Raw genomic sequence first — 19,839 nt, 5'->3', positions numbered from 1 at the left:
ACTTAAAGTGATGGAGTCGGTGACGTCCATTCAGGGATATCTTTCTGGTGCTAGTACAACAATACTGCCACATCTCCTCCTGTAGCTCAATTTGTAAATCAAGTGGTCATGCCAGTCTCGGTTTCGCATATTCCGTTGTTCTCTCAGAGATGGCGATGCGGTATAAATTATTAATTTAACGGGGGACTTAGTGTTGACTACATAATCATACGCCATAACCGTCGGGGACTCCTCCATATCGTCCCCCAAAAGCTCTCTCAATGCATGTCGCACCCTATGAAACTGAAAACGTGCCAGCAACGGGAAAGGAGTGTCACCAGATGCAATCCCCTCCCACGTTCGCGCCGTTCCCCCCACAAACAGGTCCCCCATAGTGTGAATGTTCAACAGATGCATCGCCGATATCACTCCCTTTTCCCTACACGGGGTCAGACAGGCGCACCATTCCAATGCCGCCTTCGGGGCATACATCATAGTGCACGCCTGGATATCCATCATGTGGTGCCAAGCGTGCGTGACCTAGTTCAGTGAGTCCAGAATCTCCGTACGACACGGTCCTGAGGCTTCGATAGCGCAGGTGACTGGGTCGGATCTGCGACAATCGTTTCGATGGGCATGTAGGGGATATCTAGTGGGCCATGTATCCAATGATATGCGTGGGCACTTTTTGAAGCTCGATAATATAGTTCCAAATCCGGGGCGTTGAGGCCGCCCGCAGCATACGGACAAATTAAAATATTCCACGCCACCATAGGCTGCTTCCCCTCCCATGCAAGTTGAGCCATTAACGCCTGTAACTGCCGGAAAAAGTGGGTCGATAAAACCATAGGGATGTTACTCAACAAGAACAGAAATCGTGGTAGGACGATCATTTTCATGAGCGAAATATGCCCCAGGAGCGATAGCGGAAGAGTGATCCATTTCTCAACATCGTCCTCTAACTTGGAGAGAGCTCTACCATAATTCTCCCTGAGAACGACCTCCGAATCCCCAGATACCGCACAGCGTCCGTAGACCACTGCAGTGGATACTCCGGATTGAATTTCTCCGTAGCAGGTATCAGAGGGAACATAATGGAATTGTTCCAGTTAACATGAATGCCCGAGAGGGAGCTAAACAAGAACACTTCGTGGAGAACCGGAGAGAGATGTGTCATTGGCTCACGGACATATAAAAGAGTGTCATCCGCGTAGGTGGAGACTATCACATTATATGTAGGGAAACAAATGCTCTTTGGCTGTGGTATTCCCGTAGGGCACAGGTGAGAGGTTCGGCCGCTATCGCATATAGGATCGGGGAGAGGGGACAGCCTTGTCTTGTCCCCCTACCAATCTGGATGGAATCGGTGATTAGCGAACCAATACGTATTCGGGCGGTAGGGGAGGTATATAGCACCGCCAGAAGCCTCAGAAACAACTCCCCAACTCCCATCCCGCCCAGGACATGGCGAAGGAAAGGCCATTCAACTGAGCCAAAGGCCTTTTCCATGTCAAGAAAAACGGCCACTGCTGATACCTCCCGACGCGTATGTTGGAAAGCCGCAAAAACCGTTCTAATATTGTACGTAAGATTTCGAGTGGGAACAAAACCAGCCTGCTCCGGCGCCACCAGAGTGGTGACCAAAGGTTGAAGACGGTTGGAGAGGAGTTTAGCGAATATCTCTGCGTCCACGTTCATAAGGGACAAGGGGCGGTACGACGCGCATTCTCCCGGGTTCTTGCCAGGTTTAAGGATCGCAACAATGATCGCCTCTCTCATAGAGGGCGGCATCGCTCACGTAGTGGCCATGTCATCAAACCAAGTGAGCAGGTGGGGTATCAAGAGGTCCGAAACAGCCTTGTAGAAGGCCACCGTGAGGCTATCGCTACCAGGCGCACTCCCTCCCTTCATAGCGGAGAGCGCGAGGACTATTTCCTCTCGTTCAAATGGCCGGGCCTGGAATTCGTGGTGTAGATTAGAGAGCCACGGAAGCTCAATATGGGAGAGATAATCGGCAAGCTTTCCTCCGGGGCTGGGCCACGCGACGCATATAGCTGTGTGTAATATTCACGAAAGCGCTCCGCAACCTGCATGTTTGTGAGAGGTTTTTATGTCGTCTCAGACCTCAACACATGGATGCTCGTCCTATCCCTGCTCCGTTTAGCGAGTCGCGCCAGAACCGAGCCCGGACGCTCTCCCGCACAGTATGACCGAGCAGTGGCTTATTTGCCCAAGTGCTTAACCTCAGCATCCGCTTCCTCATTATACTCCTGCAATACCCCTGCTATTGCTTGAGTCAGAGCCTCATTGTTGGCCTGCAGTCGCTGAAGCTCCAAATCCTTTAGCTTGGATTCTAAGGTTTGAAGTCTGTCCCTTATCGATTTTAGCACTCCCACGTGTTTAGAGATAGTGACACCCCTGACATGTAGCTTAAACGCCTCCTAGACAGACTGAAAGGAGTCGACAGAGCCCAAATTGGCATCGAAAAAAGTTTCAATAGCTGTCGTCAGTTCTTCTTTAAAAAGGGCATCCAGCAAGGAGAACGGGGGGGAAGCGCCAGGTGAATGGAGGAATCCGCCGCGCCGGCGTGGTTATTGCCAATAAGATTGGAGAGTGGTCCGAATAAGTGCGCGGAAGGACAGCGCAGGACTGTTTGTCAGAGATGAAGTGGGATGTAACAAACCAATAATCTATTCTGGTATGTATATTATGTGGAGCCGAGTAGTGCGTGTACCCTCCCAATGTCGGGTGCCTGTGTCTCCAGACGTCATTCAAGTCCAGATTGGTGAGTTGCGCAGTCAGTGTCCGAGCAGAGGCCGCTGGCAAACTAGTGGGGCCATCCGACCTATCAAGACCTGGGTGTCCTGTCATGTTAAAGTCCCCTCCCCAACAAACCAGCCTCTCTGAGTGCGGTACAATCTTCGCTGTTAGTTCTGTGTTAAAGTCCGGGTGGTCGTAATTGGGGCCATAAGTGTTCACTATGCACATGCCCATGCCCATGCCCTTACTGTAGCAACTAGTGATCGTGTACCTCCCTCCACTATCCGTCACAAGTGAGGCCCATGTCAGCGAGGACTTTGGGTTGAACCACGTAAGGACGTCCCTGGCGTGTGTCGTGAATCCCGCCGCATGAACATTACCCATGAGTCCCCGGTATCCGAGAATCGGACTGTCCAGGGGGAGATGTTTCCTGCAGTATAGCTATGTCAACCCTATGCCTAGCAAAGTATTGAAAAAATCTTTCGTACCTTGCGGTGGTCGTTTAGACCTCGGACGTTCGAAGTTAAGAATCTTAGTGTATCAGGGGATTCTCCCTCCACTGTCATCCCATTTGCAAGGGTGTGTATGTGTCTCCCACCAATAGTGTGCCAAACATTCTCATACAAATATAGTCTGCCATTGCCATACATGTAAACTTGAAAAACATTTCTGAACAACACAACACAACCCCCCCTCAGACCCTTGTGGATGCCGTAGCCTCTGAACGTCCACCACCGTACCCCCACCCACGCCTGCCCTTCCCCAACTAGGCCACGTACCCCCTTCCACCCCGCAAATCCCGCCCTACCCCCCCACCCCCCCTTCCCAACCCTAGTGCAGCAAGGCTCATAACCAGAAAAACAGAGCCAACCTTCCCCCACCCCCCCCCCTACATCAGAACTCGGTGATTTTCACACGAGGGCAGAGGTAACCCGCAAAAACATTCTGCAATCAACAAGGAAAAATAGGTTGCATTGCCCCCCGCCACCCCCGTCTCAAAAACAAATTCGGAGTCGAAAATCTTCAATTAGGACTAGTTTAAGCTGCAGCAAGAAACGGAGATAAACACAGATCTCTGAGAGATTATCCGAACCAACAACATCGTCCAGAATTACAGTTGGGTACCGATGGGTAGGAGGAAGGGGCACCAGGTCACTCAATAGCCTAACAGATATCCAGGCAGCCGCAGCCGCCATGCTTACCATATATTATCCTACTGCGCCGTGGGCCGCTGCTACCACATTAAAAAGAAACCCCCCAGAACTCGTACTCACTCAGCGTCACATCAACATTCCTCCCCCTCCCCACCACCCATCTGATCAATATGCATTATAAATCATGCAGCTTATCTGTACAAAGTCTAATCAGTCTTGCTCATCCAGGGAGCCACCCGCAGCACCAGCCTCCTCATTCCTGGGTGATCGGTTCTCCCTTTGCCAGTCCCTGAGGGCCTTCTGGAGCGCTTTGGGGTCCGTGAATATCATAGATTTCCCCTGCCTGTTGATCCTCAGTTTCGCTGGGTATAGCATTAAGAGCTTAGGCTGTGATCTGTCCGTGCACCCCATGTCAGCAGTAAGGGCACCCCTACGAGGTGGGAGTCAGTCTAGGGACCGCCAGCAGCCGGCGACCAAGCCGCCACACTGATGCACCTAGAGCTGAGGTAGCACTTCGTATGCCTCCAAACGATGAAGGCGCTAGCGCCGCACACCCCAAAGTCACGCAGTCTTCCTATGGCGCAAATCCACAGAAGGTTGCCATCCAGAAAAGACCCCCGTATGGGGCCTATAGGATATGCACCCAGGCTGTCCGTGGCAGAGCGATCCCAGCGTGACTGATCACCCTCGGCAGGATCCGTCCAACTGGCGGCACAAGGGGGGGCGCTATTGTCCAAGGGGCCAAAGATAGTGGTGCACAGGTAGGTCGTGTCCCCAAGTACACACCTGGAGCCTGGGCTCAAGCTGTCAGCCCTGGCCTCCCCTCCAGCTACTCCAGGCCTCACCAACTCTGCCTGTGGGCGCTGCCCCCAGTCGGCAAGAACGGGGCGTGGGGGTGCGTGTGGTAACACCAGTAAAATCGCGCTGTGAAGAGGGACGTCTGAACAGGCTGCTTCTCAGAGCAATGGGGCCAACCACCCTGCTGGGCGTCTGTATGCTATCACACTCTGGCAAGATGAAACAAAATGGCGGCTCCCGCACTCAGTCTCCCTCTCTGCCACCGCCTCTTTCACAGTGTTCCAGGCATGCAGGGAGTGCACAATAGAAGTCGGTATGTTCGGGCCCCCTCCGCTGCCGATTGTGTTGGGTAGGGTATGGGAGCGCCCGATGCTCCGGGGGGCGCTCCGAATCAAGCAGCGCTGTTGTGGGCCCAGCTGCCTCCTCACTGCTCCCAGGCCCGTCCAGCGTAGGGCGCACACGGGCCGGCGCACCCCCTAGGGAGCAAGGATCACCAGTCGCGCCGCCCGGGAGCTCCAGTTGTCACCCTGCTCCTCGCCGCCTGTGTGATTCCCAGTGAGTGTCAGGGGCTGGAAATCCACCGCCACTCCACAGGAGGGGAAGGGGGGGTGGGAGGAGGGGGCCAATGGCCTGAAAACGGAGCCACCACCACCGCAATCCTACACACCCCAAATATGCTGCCGCTGCTCACCTCAGGATCATCGTGGTTCCGCCGGGGCAGCTCTGTCGTCAGGAGCGCCTCCGGGGGCCGCAGGGAGAAGGGATCCTGTCACCAGCTTCAGGGCTCCACCCAATCGAGGCCGCTGCTTCCCAAGGCCACAACGTGCTCCAGGCCCCGGCGGACCTCATGGCCCTCGCAGGGCAAACCACCAGGGCGAGAGGCAGTATATCGTGCCCCCAGCAGTACCTCACTCCACAGCGCCGCACTGCAGTAGAAATAGGTCGCACCTCTCAAGGATTAGTGTAGGATGGTGTAAAGATACGGGGGAGCTCTAGACGTAGGCGGCCATCTCAGTTGCAGGCTAGCTCCGCCCCCGTGTCCTCCAATACTTTGCAATAATTTTACAGGGTCCCGGAGGCAATCAAGCTACCTGTTGACAACATCAGAATGGGTAACAGTATCTCCCATGACCTGAACAATCATTTTGGATACTGTATCCATCCAGATACGCCCCATTCACTGACCAACGTGATGCAAAGTGGGCTTCCAATATTAACATTCAAAGCGAGTGGCCTCCAACCCCTTACCGAATAGGGCAGTCACAAATTATGTAGTGAGATCAAACCTCTGCTAATAGTAAAATAAAATAAGTAGTTTGTAATCGGCTTAAAATATCCCTGAGAGGTCCAAAGTGGTATGGTTTAGAAAACTTTCATAAACCTTAGCATTAGTGTGATTTTGTTTAGCTTTAACAATACTACTTATCAATGGCAGCTAACAGACTTTTATCATCATACACTTTAACACTGCCACCATATTTCCCTCATAAATTGCACTGGCACACATTCACAGACATTTAAAAATGTCTTTAGGTACTCTCATTGGCAACTCTCAGAGTCTGCCACTTTGATAGCGTTCACAGGCTGGAGCAACATTTTCTCCCAACTGATTCAAATTTCAGACACCACTTCAAATTTGTCAATTGCCCCCAAGAAAGTGGACCCAATGGGTCCTCAATATAAAGCAATAAATCATCTGCATATTGGGAAATTACATGGGGATCCCGTTTTCAGTGTTGAATTGCAATCAGCTACTTTCTACCGAAACACCCAGGCCAGGGATTCTAAACAGAAATCAGTGGGAAAAAGGGAAGCCCACTGATTCATTTAGCTACCTGTGGGGATATGTATATGACATTTTAGGCATCGGTTATGCTGTTGGAGCAGTGTTTAAAATTGTGGTCCATTAAAAAAAAAAAAGAGAGATCAGAGCTTAGCGCAGACGTTGTAAACTACAGGTTCAGCAATTTGCAGGCTAAAGTATTAAAATCATTTTGTGCATCAGCTAGTGCTGTTCTTCAAGCAAGAAGAGCCACCTAAGATTCTACATTCTATTCCTGCCAGAAATGGAAGCAGCCTCATTTGGATGCACCAAGGTCTGCATCAACAGACCCAACCTAAATGAGGACACAATGGCTAGAATGGTCATGCCAACATTAACCAGTGACATTCTGATAAAGTCCCACAGTTAACAGTTTTCTTGAGTGGTTTGAGGATCAAAATCACCAACGTCTGAGATAATTTCAACAAGAGGGATTCCCCTGTCAGGGCTTGCTCAAACAGTTCCATTAATTTGGGCACAGTAATTGCAGCATATTTGATGTAGAATTTGACTGCTCAGACAGAGGCATTTTTCCTCTACCTCTGGTCTTATTAGCAGATATAGTATCTTTGGCTCGAAAAAAGGCAAATTCAGTGGTTCAGTGTCCTCTGGAGATAGGATCATGTTTGTCGGTAGATCAGAGGTCCATTCACTATCCTTCCAGTTTTGTTGAGAATAGAGGCTTAATAATAATCAGTAAACGTTGCATTATTATCAGGTTGAGCAATCCTCAAACCCCATCTCAAATCATGAATTGCTGAGATCCAGAACAGTCCCACCAGCCTTCTGGCCAGGATTCCTCGGTTTAGTAAAAAATTAATATAGTCACAGTTACTCAGTCCATAGGAGCAAGTTATTAGCCTATCCAACATATGAGCTTATTGCTTGTCCTAATCATGAATTGGAGATACTTTCCTAGTATCCTCACCCTAATTCTTTTCAAGGGTACCAACCCTTCTCGTTCCAATGTTTTTGGTGATTTTAGAAGTCCCTGAATAGTAACCCTGTGCTGTAACTTTAAATGCTTCCACTTCATCCCTTGCTATACATAGTATCTTTGTTTTCACAAAAGAATAAAATAATCCTGGTCTTAAGCTCATCCCTAGAAACTGTTTCCTTCAACCATGTATTTTGGATCCACCAAATAGGCACAAGAATAGCATGTGTATCTATCCCCAGCATGGCCGTATAGGCCGTATAGGGAAATCTCAAGGTATTCCTGGTGTAAATCGCTATAACCAGTCAGTAGAAAATCAGTTTGAGAATACAAGGGATGCACTGGACAGTAAAATGGGAGAACTCTATTATCACAATTATGGTGCATCCAGACATTTCCCAAATAATAATACCTTGTTCGTTTTAGCAGTGTCTTAGATTCTGTACTTCAAAATCTTGAAGGAGTGTGTGAAGTGTCCTTGACTGCATATACATTTGTTATTGCACACCTACGAAACTAAGTCCTTTGTGACCATCCAGAATCATGGCCACTTTACAAAAGTAGGAAGGATCGTTAGTATTGGAGGCATAGGTATACAATTACTGAACAAGTGCCATTTTCCCACCACTCCACGTAGCAACCAGAATCCAGAAGTCAAGAGGGTCAGCTGCTTGTTCAGGGTATATTCAAATCTTTTTGTACAATACTTTGTATCCAGCCCAGTGGTCCCGGTGATCCTTGTCTTCTGGTTTGAACATGAAACCATCCACTTCACCTTTCTCCACTGCACTGTCCTGTACCAGAGGTGGGGGAATATTGGGGAAAGGCCCTTAAGCTGTTAGCCCAACGAGCCAACATAAGTCTCAATCCATTTCCATGTCTGCAGTGTTGTGAAATATTCCATCATCTTCCTCTGGCATAATTCACATCTTCTAAACCATTAATTACCATCTTTCACCAGCGGTTCTGTCATTTGTACCACATCTATTCTTTGTAGTAGCATTGCTTAATTTGTCTAAAGGATCTCTTTATGTCAAAAGCTAGATGGTTCCATCTGAAAAAAGTCTCTTGGGAGTAGGATCATCAAGAGGTGTGTCTCGTAGGAACGTTTACATTGTTTAAGGCCTGATAAGTGCATATTCACCACACCTTGCTGGTGATCAAACTCTTCTAGGGACAGCAACTTTCTAGTCACTGCCTTGGTCCTGCTGTTTGGCCACCCTCCGTGGTCTGCTTTTTTGTTACTCCCATGGACCTGCTGTTTTGTCACCAACAGGACCAATTTAAAGTCACCCCTGGCCAGCTTTTTTGTCACTCCTAGGTCTTTTCTCCTGTCCTGTCCTGTCTGCTTGCTCTCTTGCCCCCGCTCCGAGGGATGCCCTCTTTTCTCTCCAGGGTTATTCTCTTGTCTCCCAGGTTCTGCTAACCTCTTTGCCTGTACCGGGCTTTCTTGTCCCTTTACCCAGCCAGGCTCTGTTATCATATCCATCTGCCCGGAGCCTTATCCCCCCGCCCCCTTGCTAGAGCCTGCTTTCTTGGCCACCCTCCAAAGCCTGCTCCCTTGGCCCCCTGCCTATTCACGTTGCCTGCTTACTTTGCACCTTCCCTTTTCCTGAAGACATACTTTCTTGAGTTCCCCCATTCCCCACATCTCTAGCCTGATTTCTTGCCCCTGCACTTCTTCCCAAACCTACTTTCTTGCTCTACACCATGCCTCTTCCTAGAGCCTGCTTTCTTGGCCCCTCTCTGCCTCTTTCCGGAGCCTACTTTTTTGGCCCGCCCTCACCTTTGTTCTAAACTGCACCCGTCTGTCCCCCGACCCGCTCAAAAGAAAAACAAGTTGCTGTGTTCCATTTTAATATGGGTCTTATTTGTTTTTAATAGGTTAAATGAACAAACAAAACATATGCTTGCAAGGGAGCTAGACATTCTGACAACACTTGATAATGGTTCCTGGATTAAAAAGTCTGCTGCAGATGTTTAGTTAATGGTGTATTGTCTTCCAAAATATTGGGGGCCTATAGCCCAGTAGCGTGGGATTGATTTAAATTACCTATTGCCCTTTTGATTAGTGTAATTAATAACCTTTATTTTTTGGGATAGGGCGATTCATCTGTGACATATGCACTGGATAAATGTCTGCCTCAGATCTGGAAATACCAGTTGCTCCACCACCACTTACACCATGTTGTCCTTATGGCTTTGTTTAATTTGCAAGTGTTTTTCAGTGCTATGATGTCCTCTATTTCAGTCTTAGAAAATATTGTTGCATATTTCTACAACAATGATCTAGATGACATTTTCTCTTATTTTTTACATGTCATGGACAGACCACAAAGCAACAGCCTCCCACATCAAAGATCAAGTAAGTTGTTAAATGAAATATACAGTATTTTCCTTACTGGTAAACAGTTATTACAGCCCATCACTTTTATCTTACTAAATCTACTCGCCCTCTCGCTATGGCAAGCCAGATCTTATCAGGACAAGTTAATTTTAGGTCCTAATGGCCATTCTGGCGAACTGACGAACAGCAAGTGTTGTATTTATTCAGAAAGTGAATGAACAATAAAGATGCCTTTGAATCTTGTTTTTATCTTTTATTTACTCTAGTTCAAAGACAAAGGTCAAATGTCTGTTAATGTCTTATAATGTGCTTCTTATATTATTCTACAGGTTGGTGTTTACTTTGTCTGACTGCAAAGTTAGAGGATTTTGTTAAGAGAACTGTTTGACATTCCTGTTTACGAAAACTGAAATGAAAGTGTGATAAATGAAGATGCAGAGTAGCCAGTAGTATATAGTGTATTTTGTAAAGCGCACAGCTGCCCCAACGGAGCGTCCCGGCGCTGTATAACGCTGTGGAACCCTTCCTGGCTATCCCTGTGAGATGCCCCTCCTGGGCACCCCCAAGGTGAAGCCAGGCATCCCAGTGTTGTAGGGGCCGTTGTGGAGATTAAGCAAGCTATTGCCCAGAGTTGCAGCGTGGGACCCATGATTAGAGTAGGCGCCGAGGCGAGAATTATCGAGTCCGTGGACATTGAGCCCAAGACCCTGCCGCGTCGGGACTTGAACCCTGGTCCCGGGCCTGATCTCTGCTTCAGAGTCTGCCGCTCTAACCAGTGAGCCACACTTCTCCACTATAGTATAGATGAAACATGAGAAGGTTTATGCTCAAGCTTGGAGTTTCAGGTTACAGGTAAAGATGGTAGTAAGTAAGCAGGAAGGCCCCACTGGGAGCAGCGGGAAACATATGGTTCGAGGCATGTGGGCTGCTGAATTCATATCTGTGCATAGATCGCCGCCTAGTGTTGGGTCCGGATGATTGCACATTGTTGTCCTGGAAGAGTCTTCGAAGTATCACGAGATAGGTGGCTCCTCCCCTGAACTACAGTGCGCATGGGCATCGACTCCATCCCCAGATTGTTCTTTTCCGCCATTGGGTTCGGATGTGTTTCGGTTCCCTCTGTCGGAATCGATAATTGTTAATTTACTTTGCTCGAGACCAAAAGGTCTTTAGGACTTGCGTCGGTATTGTCTATCGTTCGGGTTCGTTATATCCTCGGCTCCGAACCTACACTGCCCTTCCGCGTGCTTTCGGCGCGGACGGGCCTACTCGACGCTCCAATCTCTTCCATCATGGAACGAAGTCCATTTAAACGGTGCCCGGTGTGTGCCTCGAAGTATCCGCATATCGATGTACACCCGGTGTGCAATAAGTGTTTGTCGCCGGACCACGACGAGGCCAAGTGTATGGCCTGCTCCAAGTTCCGGTCCAAGAAAACACTCAAGCTCCGCCGAGCTGCGCGACTGGTGGCCCAACGATCGGCTCCACCTCCTACAGACATCTTCGACGCGGAGGATGTCGGACGACTCTATCCAGGAGATCACAGAATCTAACCCGGCGTCGGAGGTCGAGGACGACTACGACGCGGAAGACGAGGATTTCGATGAAGTCGTCGAGGAGGTAGGGGACGACGACGGGGCCCTTGCCACCGTAGAGGATAGCTCGGATGAAGAGCTTCCTCAGACTGACTCCGGGGCCAGCCAACATTATAAGGCCCAGGTCGAGGGATCGCCTTCAGGCCTTACCCAAAGCCTTGATACGTGCTCATACATGCTGACCCAGTGGACGTCGACTTCCTCTTTGACACTTTTTCAGTCTCTGAAAAAACTGTAAAGACTTTGCCAATGCTAAAAGGGGTGTTGAAACATGCGGCAGAAGTCTTCAAGGAGCCCACCCGGGCAAGAGTCATCAACCCACGTATCGACAAGAAGTACAAGGCAGCGCCCACTGATCCTACTTATATCAAGGGACAGTTGCCTCTGGATTCCCTGGTTGTCTCCAATGCACGCAAACGAGCCAACTCACAAACTACGGTTGATGCTCCTCCCCCAGACAAGGAGTCAAAAGTCTTTGAGGCTTCTGGGAAAAGGGTGGCTGCGCAGGCAGCCAACATATGGCGCATATCCAACACACAGGCGCTACTAGCGCGTTATGACAGGGCACACTATGATACTCTAGAGACCCTTTTACAGCACTTACCCGATCAATATAAGGAAGCAGCAGAAATGTTGATACAGGAGGGGAAGCTTATCACCAATGCTTCAATTAAGTGCGCTCTGGACGTGGCTGACACCGCCTCGCGAGCGATTAACACTAGCGTTCTACTTCGTAGACATGCATGGCTAAGGATATCTGCGTTCAAGCCAGACTTTCAAACTACCATCTTGATCCAGACGGTCAACCCAGACCACCTCTTTGGCCCCGAGGTGGATACCACTCTCGAGAAGATGAAATAGGACACCGACACTGCGAAGTCTATGGGTGCCTTGCAGCCCCAGCAGTTAAGGGTTGGTTCCTTTCGTCGCTCCAATAATAGAGGCACCTCAAGGGGTCAACTTTCACAGTCGACGCAATTCTACAAGAGCAACACCCAAACTTCGTATACCAACAAAGGTCGGGGTGGATACCGTGGCAACAACGTCAAAGGCAGAGGACGTGGAAATAACAGCTCCAGGTCCTCCACCGCCAACAAACAGTGACGCCTTGTCACTGCCCCCCGACCTCGCAACACCGGTCGGGGGGAGACTCCAGCAGTTCCTGCCCATGTGGAAGTCCATCACCACGGACAGGTGGGTCCGAACTCTCATCCAATACGGTTATTGTCTGGAGCTCACATCCACTCCACCCAACATACCCCCAAAAACCCGTCCTATGTCCGGCGAGCACTTGCACTTGTTGCAGCAGGAAGTCAACGTCCTGCTGCAAAAAGGGGCAATAGAGCTCGTGCCCCTGCAAGAAAGAGGTGCAAGAGTTTACTCCCTGTACTTTCTGATTCCAAAGAAGGACGGATCCCTCAGGCCCATTCTGGACCTCAGGCCACTCAATTTTTACATCCTCTCGGAGCATTTCCACATGCTCACGCTGCAGCAGGTTCTTCCACTGCTTCAACAGGGGGACTACCTGGCAACTCTGGATCTGAAGGATGCATACTTCCACATTCCACTACATTCTTCACACCGAAAATATCTCCGGTTCACCATTCAAAACCAACACTACCAGTTCAAGGTTTTGCCTTTTGGGGTCACCACGGCGCCCAGGGTTTTCACAAAGTGCCTAGCAACGGTGGCGGCGCATCTCAGACGTCAGAACATTCACGTCTACCCCTATCTGGACGACTGGCTTATTCAAGCCAAGTCGGCCCAGCAGTGTGCCAACCACGTGTCCCAAACCATTCATCTTCTGCACGATCTGGGGTTCTCACTAAATTACCCAAAGTCCCATCTCCAGCCCGCTCACATACGGCAGTATCTGGGTGCGACCATAAACACTCTGGCGGCTACAGCACAGCCGAATTCAGTGAGGATCAACAGCATTCAATCGCTGATCCAGAAATTCAGACCTCAACACTCGCTTCCAGCAAGAGTGTTCATGCAGTTGATAGGCATGATGGCCTCCTGCATCTCCATTGTCCCGCACGCGAGACTACATATGCGTCCGCTTCAGGAGTGCTTAGCACGTCAGTGGACTCAGGCTCACAACCAGTTGAAAGACCTAGTGTTGGTGAGCGGTCGGGCATACAACTCTCTGCATTGGTGGAATCCACGAAACCTTTGCAAGGGCCGACCGTTTCAAGAGCCTGTGCCACAGATTATCCTGACGACGGACGCTTCTCTTCAGGGATGGGGAGCGCATGTACTCCAATACACTGTGCAGGGACTATGGACGCAACAGCAAAGGAAGATGCACATCAATGTACTGGAACTGATGGCAATCTTCATGGCCTTAAAGGCATTCAAAATACATCTGTGCAACAAGGTCGTGTTGATCCGGACGGACAACATGACAGCCATGTACTACATTCAGAAGCAGGGGGGCACACACTCTCCGCAGCTGTCTCATCTGGCTCAGAGCATGTGGAAGTGGGCCATTCAGAGGAACATCTTCCTCATGGCAGAGCATCTCCCAGGCAAGGACAATCAGATGGCGGACCTGCTCAGCAGGCACAGCCACCACATGCACGAGTGGGAGATACATCCATCAGTACTCCAACCGTACTTCCAAAGGTGGGGTCATCCAGAGATAGACCTGTTCGCCACAAGGGAGAACGCAAATGCCAAAGCTTCGCCGCCAGGTTCCCACACCCACAGTCGCAGGGCAATGCGAAATGGATGACCTGGTCAGGCAGATTTGCGTACGCTTTTCCCCCAGCACCTCTGATACCGCTGGTGGCACGCAAGCTCAGGCAGCACTCGATGACTCTCATCCTGGTTGCTCCAACGTGGGCTCGCCAACCATGGTACACTACGTTTCTAGAACTGTCCGTGGTGCCGCATCACAGGCTGCATCTCACACCCAGCCTTCTGACGCAGAGCCATGGCGACATTCAGCACCCAGACCCGCAACAGCTCAACCTGGCGATCTGGATCCTGAAGTCCTAGAGTTTGGCTACCTCAACCTTCCTCCCAATTGCATGGACATCATTCGGGAGGCTAGGAAGCCCACTACTCGAGCCTGTTATGCGGCGAAATGGAAGCGGTTTGTCATCTATTGCGCAAACCACAACATTGATCCGCTAGATGCTTCTATTCAGAACATCATCTGTTACCTGTTCCATCTATACAAGTGTAATCTGGCATATACTTCCATTCGCATTCACCTATCTGCGATGGCCGCATACCTCCAAAATAGACAGCACCTTTCACTTTTCAAAGTGCCTGCCATCAAAGCATTTCTGGAAGGCCTCAAAAGAGTCATTCCACCACGGACTCCACCAGCTCCTGAATGGAACCTCAATGTGGTTCTTACAAGACTGATGGGTCCTCCCTTTGAGCCACTACATTCCTGCGAGATTCAATTCTTAACGTGGAAAGTGGCTTTCCTTGTAGCAATTACATCGCTACGGAGGGTTAGTGAACTGCAAGCCCTCACAATCCAAGAGCCTTTCTTCCAAGTTCATTCAAACAGGGTAGTGCTCCGCACTAACCCTAAATTTCTACCCAAGGTTGTGTCTCAGTTCCACATCAACCAAACCATTGAGTTGCCAGTTTTCTTTCAAAATCCAGAGTCACTAGCGGAGCGGATGCTCCACACCCTTGACGTTAAACGGGCCCTAATGTATTACATTGATAGGACCAAGGATTTTAGGAAAACTATGCAGCTTTTTGTTGCCTTTGCACCACATCACAAAGGTAACCCTATTTCCAAGGCTGGTATTGCTAGGTGGATTGTGAAATGTATTCAAATCTGCTATGCAAAGGCAAAACGCACTCTTAGCATTCCACCAAGAGCCCACTCCACCAGAAAGTTGGGGGCCTCTATGGCTTTCCTTGGAAACATTCCCTTAGAGGACATATGTAGAGCAGCCACATGGTCTACCACACACACATTTACCAAGCATTACTGTGTAGACGTGCACTCCAAACAGCAGGCAGCTGTAGGGCAGGCTGTTCTCAAGACACTTTTCCAAACTGCTGCAGCTGGCACAGGCGGCCGCCGCTAATGGAGGGACTGCTATGTATTCTATGCACAGATATGAATTCAGCAGCCCACATGCCTCAAACTGCAAATGCTACTTACCAGTATGCATCTGTTCTTGGCATGTAGGGCTGCTGACATTCATATCGCCCGCCCTCCTCCCCGGCGCCTGTAGCAGCTGCAGTGTTCACATATAATTTCATGGCATGGTCATCATTCACTGAGTTTCACTCCATCTTGGCCACAATGGCTAAAAACAATCTGGGGATGGAGTCGATGCCCATGCGCACTGTAGTCCAGGGGAGGAGCCACCTATCTCGTGATACTTCGAAGACTCTTCCAGGACAACAATGTGCAATCATCCGGACCCAACACTAGGCGGCGATCTATGCACAGATATGAATGTCAGCAGCCCTACATGCCAAGAACAGATGCATACTGGTAAGTAGCATTTGCATTACTCTGCATGCGATGCAACGCGTCATTACCACGCATTTTTAACTCTGCAAAAACTTTTACAACACAGGGCTTTACACGCAAACCATTACAACACATTCACCATTACAGCGCTCCAGTAGAGTTAAAATAGTAAATTGCATTGTAATAGACAAAGCGTTTTAATGGATTGCGCTGTAAAAGTTTTTGCAGACAAAAACACGCGGGATAATGGCACACGTTGTAAATGCGTGCGGAGTAAAGTGTCCTATTCGGGAGCAGCATCCTTGCTGCTCAGTCCACGCCTTCCTGACACTCGCTCAAACCATGCACACATCAGCATTCTATTACCTCACAGTCACACTGGCTGAGTTGCAGGGGAGTAGCTAAGGGGAGAATGCATGGCATAGAAGTAAAGATATAATCACTAAAAGAGGTAGAATGCAAACCAAATTAAACCCTTATAAGCTTTTGCAGTGCTTAAAGGCTGCCTGTTGCAACATGCAGCCCTGAAGCGTTCTCTGCTCGTGAGCGCGCAAAAAATCAATACATAAATGTTGGCTCCTCGTCTGGTCCCATCCCCGGATGCATAGCAAAAAGTTAGTTCTCAGATAAATAAGTTCCAACAGATTTTTCCATTTCAAATTGAAACAATAAAATGGACAAATAATGGAATAAACTGTTGGAACTTATTTATCTGAGAACTAACTTTGCTGTGCATCATGGGTTGGGACCTGACGAGGAGCCAACATTTATTTAAATAGTAATGAAGATACCACAGATAGTCTGTGGAATGTGAATTTATTTCTAACACACATTTAAATAACGTGTAAATGAACTTAACCATTTCAAATTATATTTCAGCAGTTATAAAAGCAATTTTTGTATATCTGTGTGATGAAAAAAAGTTTTTAATAGGATGAAAACAAATCGGAACACTTTACTTGGTGATGTGCAAATGATGTATATTTTTGCTGAAACCCAGTTTCCACAGATTATTGTTTAGACAATATATAGTTTTATCAGTAAAACTGCATGTTAATTAAAATTTGTGGCCATTTCATTGGAAAATGTGGTGTTTGTAAACGACAGTATGCTACCACATCATGCTTTAGGTGTATACTCATTAAAAGTGAGTTTTTAAAACATTTAATTGAGAAACATTCTTATCCCCGTCCTGATGACAGTGCTATTAGAGAACTAAGAGGCAAATCGGGGCTAATGTATTCCTTATACGTGGGCTAGATTTTTATTATACATGGAGCAAAATGTAAGGCTATTAAATAAAACAAGAGTTTTATGTACAGCAGAAATGCTGAACCTGCATATTTGAAGGTGTTCTCTTATGTGATAATGAAAAAACATGCGACTCTGTAAAATAAAATATTTGCCTGGGTTTACACAATTTATGAGACCAGTTCACAGGCCAAGTACATTATAGTTTGGTCGAGTTCATTATTCAAGTCACTAGACCTACAGGTCTGGTAATATTTTTATGATGTTTCGAGGCCTACCAGTGAAAAGGCACACTTTTCTCTGGTGATTCATACTTTGACTGTTTGTCACTGACAGAGGAGTACTCTTTTTTTAGCATCCCTACTTGGCATAGTTCATTTGTTTTCTAATAACCACTGTTGGATATGAATTGCAATTTACTTAATATATTCTAGGATATTTAGATATGTGGAGCACTGAAATCTGATGGCATAGAGACACCACAAATAGTGTTGCCGTTCTCTTGTTCTAATTTGAGCATATTTTAAAGTTTTGTTTAAATAACTTCTTTACTACAGGTCATAAGTTAATTCTTCTGATTGGGCCATAAAATTACACATTCTGTAATAGAAACTTCAAACCGCAGATTCCTCCAATTTTTTAATATTCCCCAGGCATCGGGCTGGGTCAGGAATATCTTTTCAGCAGTACATCTCCGAACTGGTAGGTAGTGCCCTGCTGCCCCTGAAATTATGTGCGGAGCTTATAAAAGCACCATTCCTGCACAATGTTCCTTTCTTTCTGTGCAATCAGCCATGGATCCGGAGCTACACCGTGTCTTTTTGAGACCCTTTTACCTCAACGTTTACAGTGTGCAAGGGAAATGGCACATCCCTTGAGGCCTGGTTTTAAACCTTTTAAGGATTGTCCGAAGAAAATATCTGTAACAGATCCACATCTGGTTTGCCTGTGGTGCCAGTTGGACCCTCTGATATCACTAGTGAGCCTCCCCCGCGACTCCACAGTACACCCTGGTTCCTGGAGTTTTTCAAGCCAACATCTAATCTGGAGGATGAGTCTGAGTCAGTGCCACTACGACCTCAACCAAGGCTATACTCGGTTCCCATCAAACCGCAACCTGCAACACTTGACAAGGAGGATCCCATCCTTTGCACTCCTTGTTTGGTATGGATTCTGACAACGGTTATGATGTAGGAGATTAAATAGACCAACCCTACCATGAAGAGAATTTGTATGATGAATTTCAAGACACCAGTGACCTTGACACCTCTCCTGATTCTGGCCTTCTCGCACACCCAGGTTCTGCCACTGAAAAGAGTGCTCCCCTTGCGATGGTCATGTGCAGGGCAGCCAAAGTTCTCGCCCTCCGGCTCTCCATTTTAGAGGTCAAAACCATTGTATTTACCGAAGTACACCAGCCAGGGTAAACTTCTACTGAACCTCTACTACCTTTTAACGAGGCACCCCCCCCCCCCCATAACCCTCCCAATAAATCACCAAATTGCAAGACACCACAACCTGCCGGGCGACCCCACATTTTTCACAACACCCCTCTCCTGAGAGCTGTGGATGCAGACATCTATGAGTCGGACAAACCCCAAAGGGGTTTGTCCAACCCCTTTGCAGTGCAATTTGTCGTGGGACTTAAGTAGCCCCTGCCCTCTGTGTGTGTGTTTTGAGTCGGACAAACCCAAATACTTTTCCAAATACACCTCCCCCCCCTCACCCCCACTTTCCCATTAGGGAGTTCAAAAGAGTGTTGAATTTTGGAAAGAGGTTATTTGTTATTTTCTTCTACCAGTTTGGCCCTCAGATCCCTCAGTGGCATTTACTTGCTGGGCCTCTATTCCCTCGCCCTTAGGCATTCTGAGGCTCAAGTCCTCCCAGGCGTTTCGAAAGACCTCCAACCTGTCCTAACCCTAGCTATACAGAAAGGTCGTGATGTGACCAAATTTCCTATTCATTGTGGCCTAGATACCACTGATTCCATTAGTCGAGCCATCGGCACCAGTATCTCCATTCGTCACCATGTCTGACTGCAGTCAACGGGCTTTTCAGGTTTGTCCCGTCTTCTCTTAAGGATATGCCCTTTGACGGACTTGCTTCTTTAGGGACAAGCTGATTCTGCTCTGGAATGGTTTAAAGAGAGCAGGGCTCCAGCATGCTCGTTAGGCTTATCTGCACTGCCTCAGCAGCCGCATAAACCCTATTGTTCCAGTCTCGGTTTCGATTTCAGTAGCCCCATACCAGCAGCCACTTCAGCCTCAGTAAGCTTGCCAGCAGTTTCAAGACCTTGGCTCCCACTGCCCCCCTCCACCCCCCCTCCATCCCCCTCCTTGGTGGTCAGTGTCATCGAGCCAGTCAGCCGATAGCCACGCCCCCCTGCGGCCTCACCGGCCAAACCTCTTTACTTTGCCTTTAGTGGTGGAGCACAGCCACCTAGTCGGAGGCATGATCCAACAATTCTTGCCCGTTGGCAGGCCATAACATCAGACAGGTAGGTACTGCAGATTGTCCAGAAGGGATACACCTTACCCTTCATAACCACTCCGCCACCCCTTCTACTGAACCCAAATGACTGACGGAGGACCATCTGTCCATCTTACAGGAGGAATTGCTAGCTGTAGGAAGCTAGCTCTTTGCATAGTTTACCAAAACGAGGTACACTGTGTAAAGAGTCCAGGCAACCCATATTGGTTTACAGAGGCAAAAATTATAACACTAAATGCTATATTTT

General features: G+C 48.4%; 1 protein-coding gene across 2 annotated transcripts in view; it reads left to right on the top strand.

The window, feature by feature from the left end:
• Positions 1-19,839, top strand: part of LOC147698325 (protein SGT1 homolog) — a 138,436-nt gene that overhangs the window by 22,591 nt on the left and 96,006 nt on the right. For both annotated transcript variants that reach the window (XM_086934917.1, XM_086934916.1), the window contains one exon: positions 9,781-9,815. In XM_086934917.1, coding sequence (XP_086791043.1) covers positions 9,781-9,815 — 35 coding nt within the window. The remainder of the gene's footprint in view (positions 1-9,780; positions 9,816-19,839) is intronic.

The sequence above is a fragment of the Lissotriton vulgaris genome, chromosome 8 (assembly GCF_964263255.1).
Source record: "Lissotriton vulgaris chromosome 8, aLisVul1.2, whole genome shotgun sequence".
NCBI classification, from domain to species: domain Eukaryota; kingdom Metazoa; phylum Chordata; class Amphibia; order Caudata; family Salamandridae; genus Lissotriton; species Lissotriton vulgaris.
The sequence above is the reverse complement of the archived record's forward strand: the minus strand, read 5'-3'. Positions and strand labels throughout refer to the sequence as shown.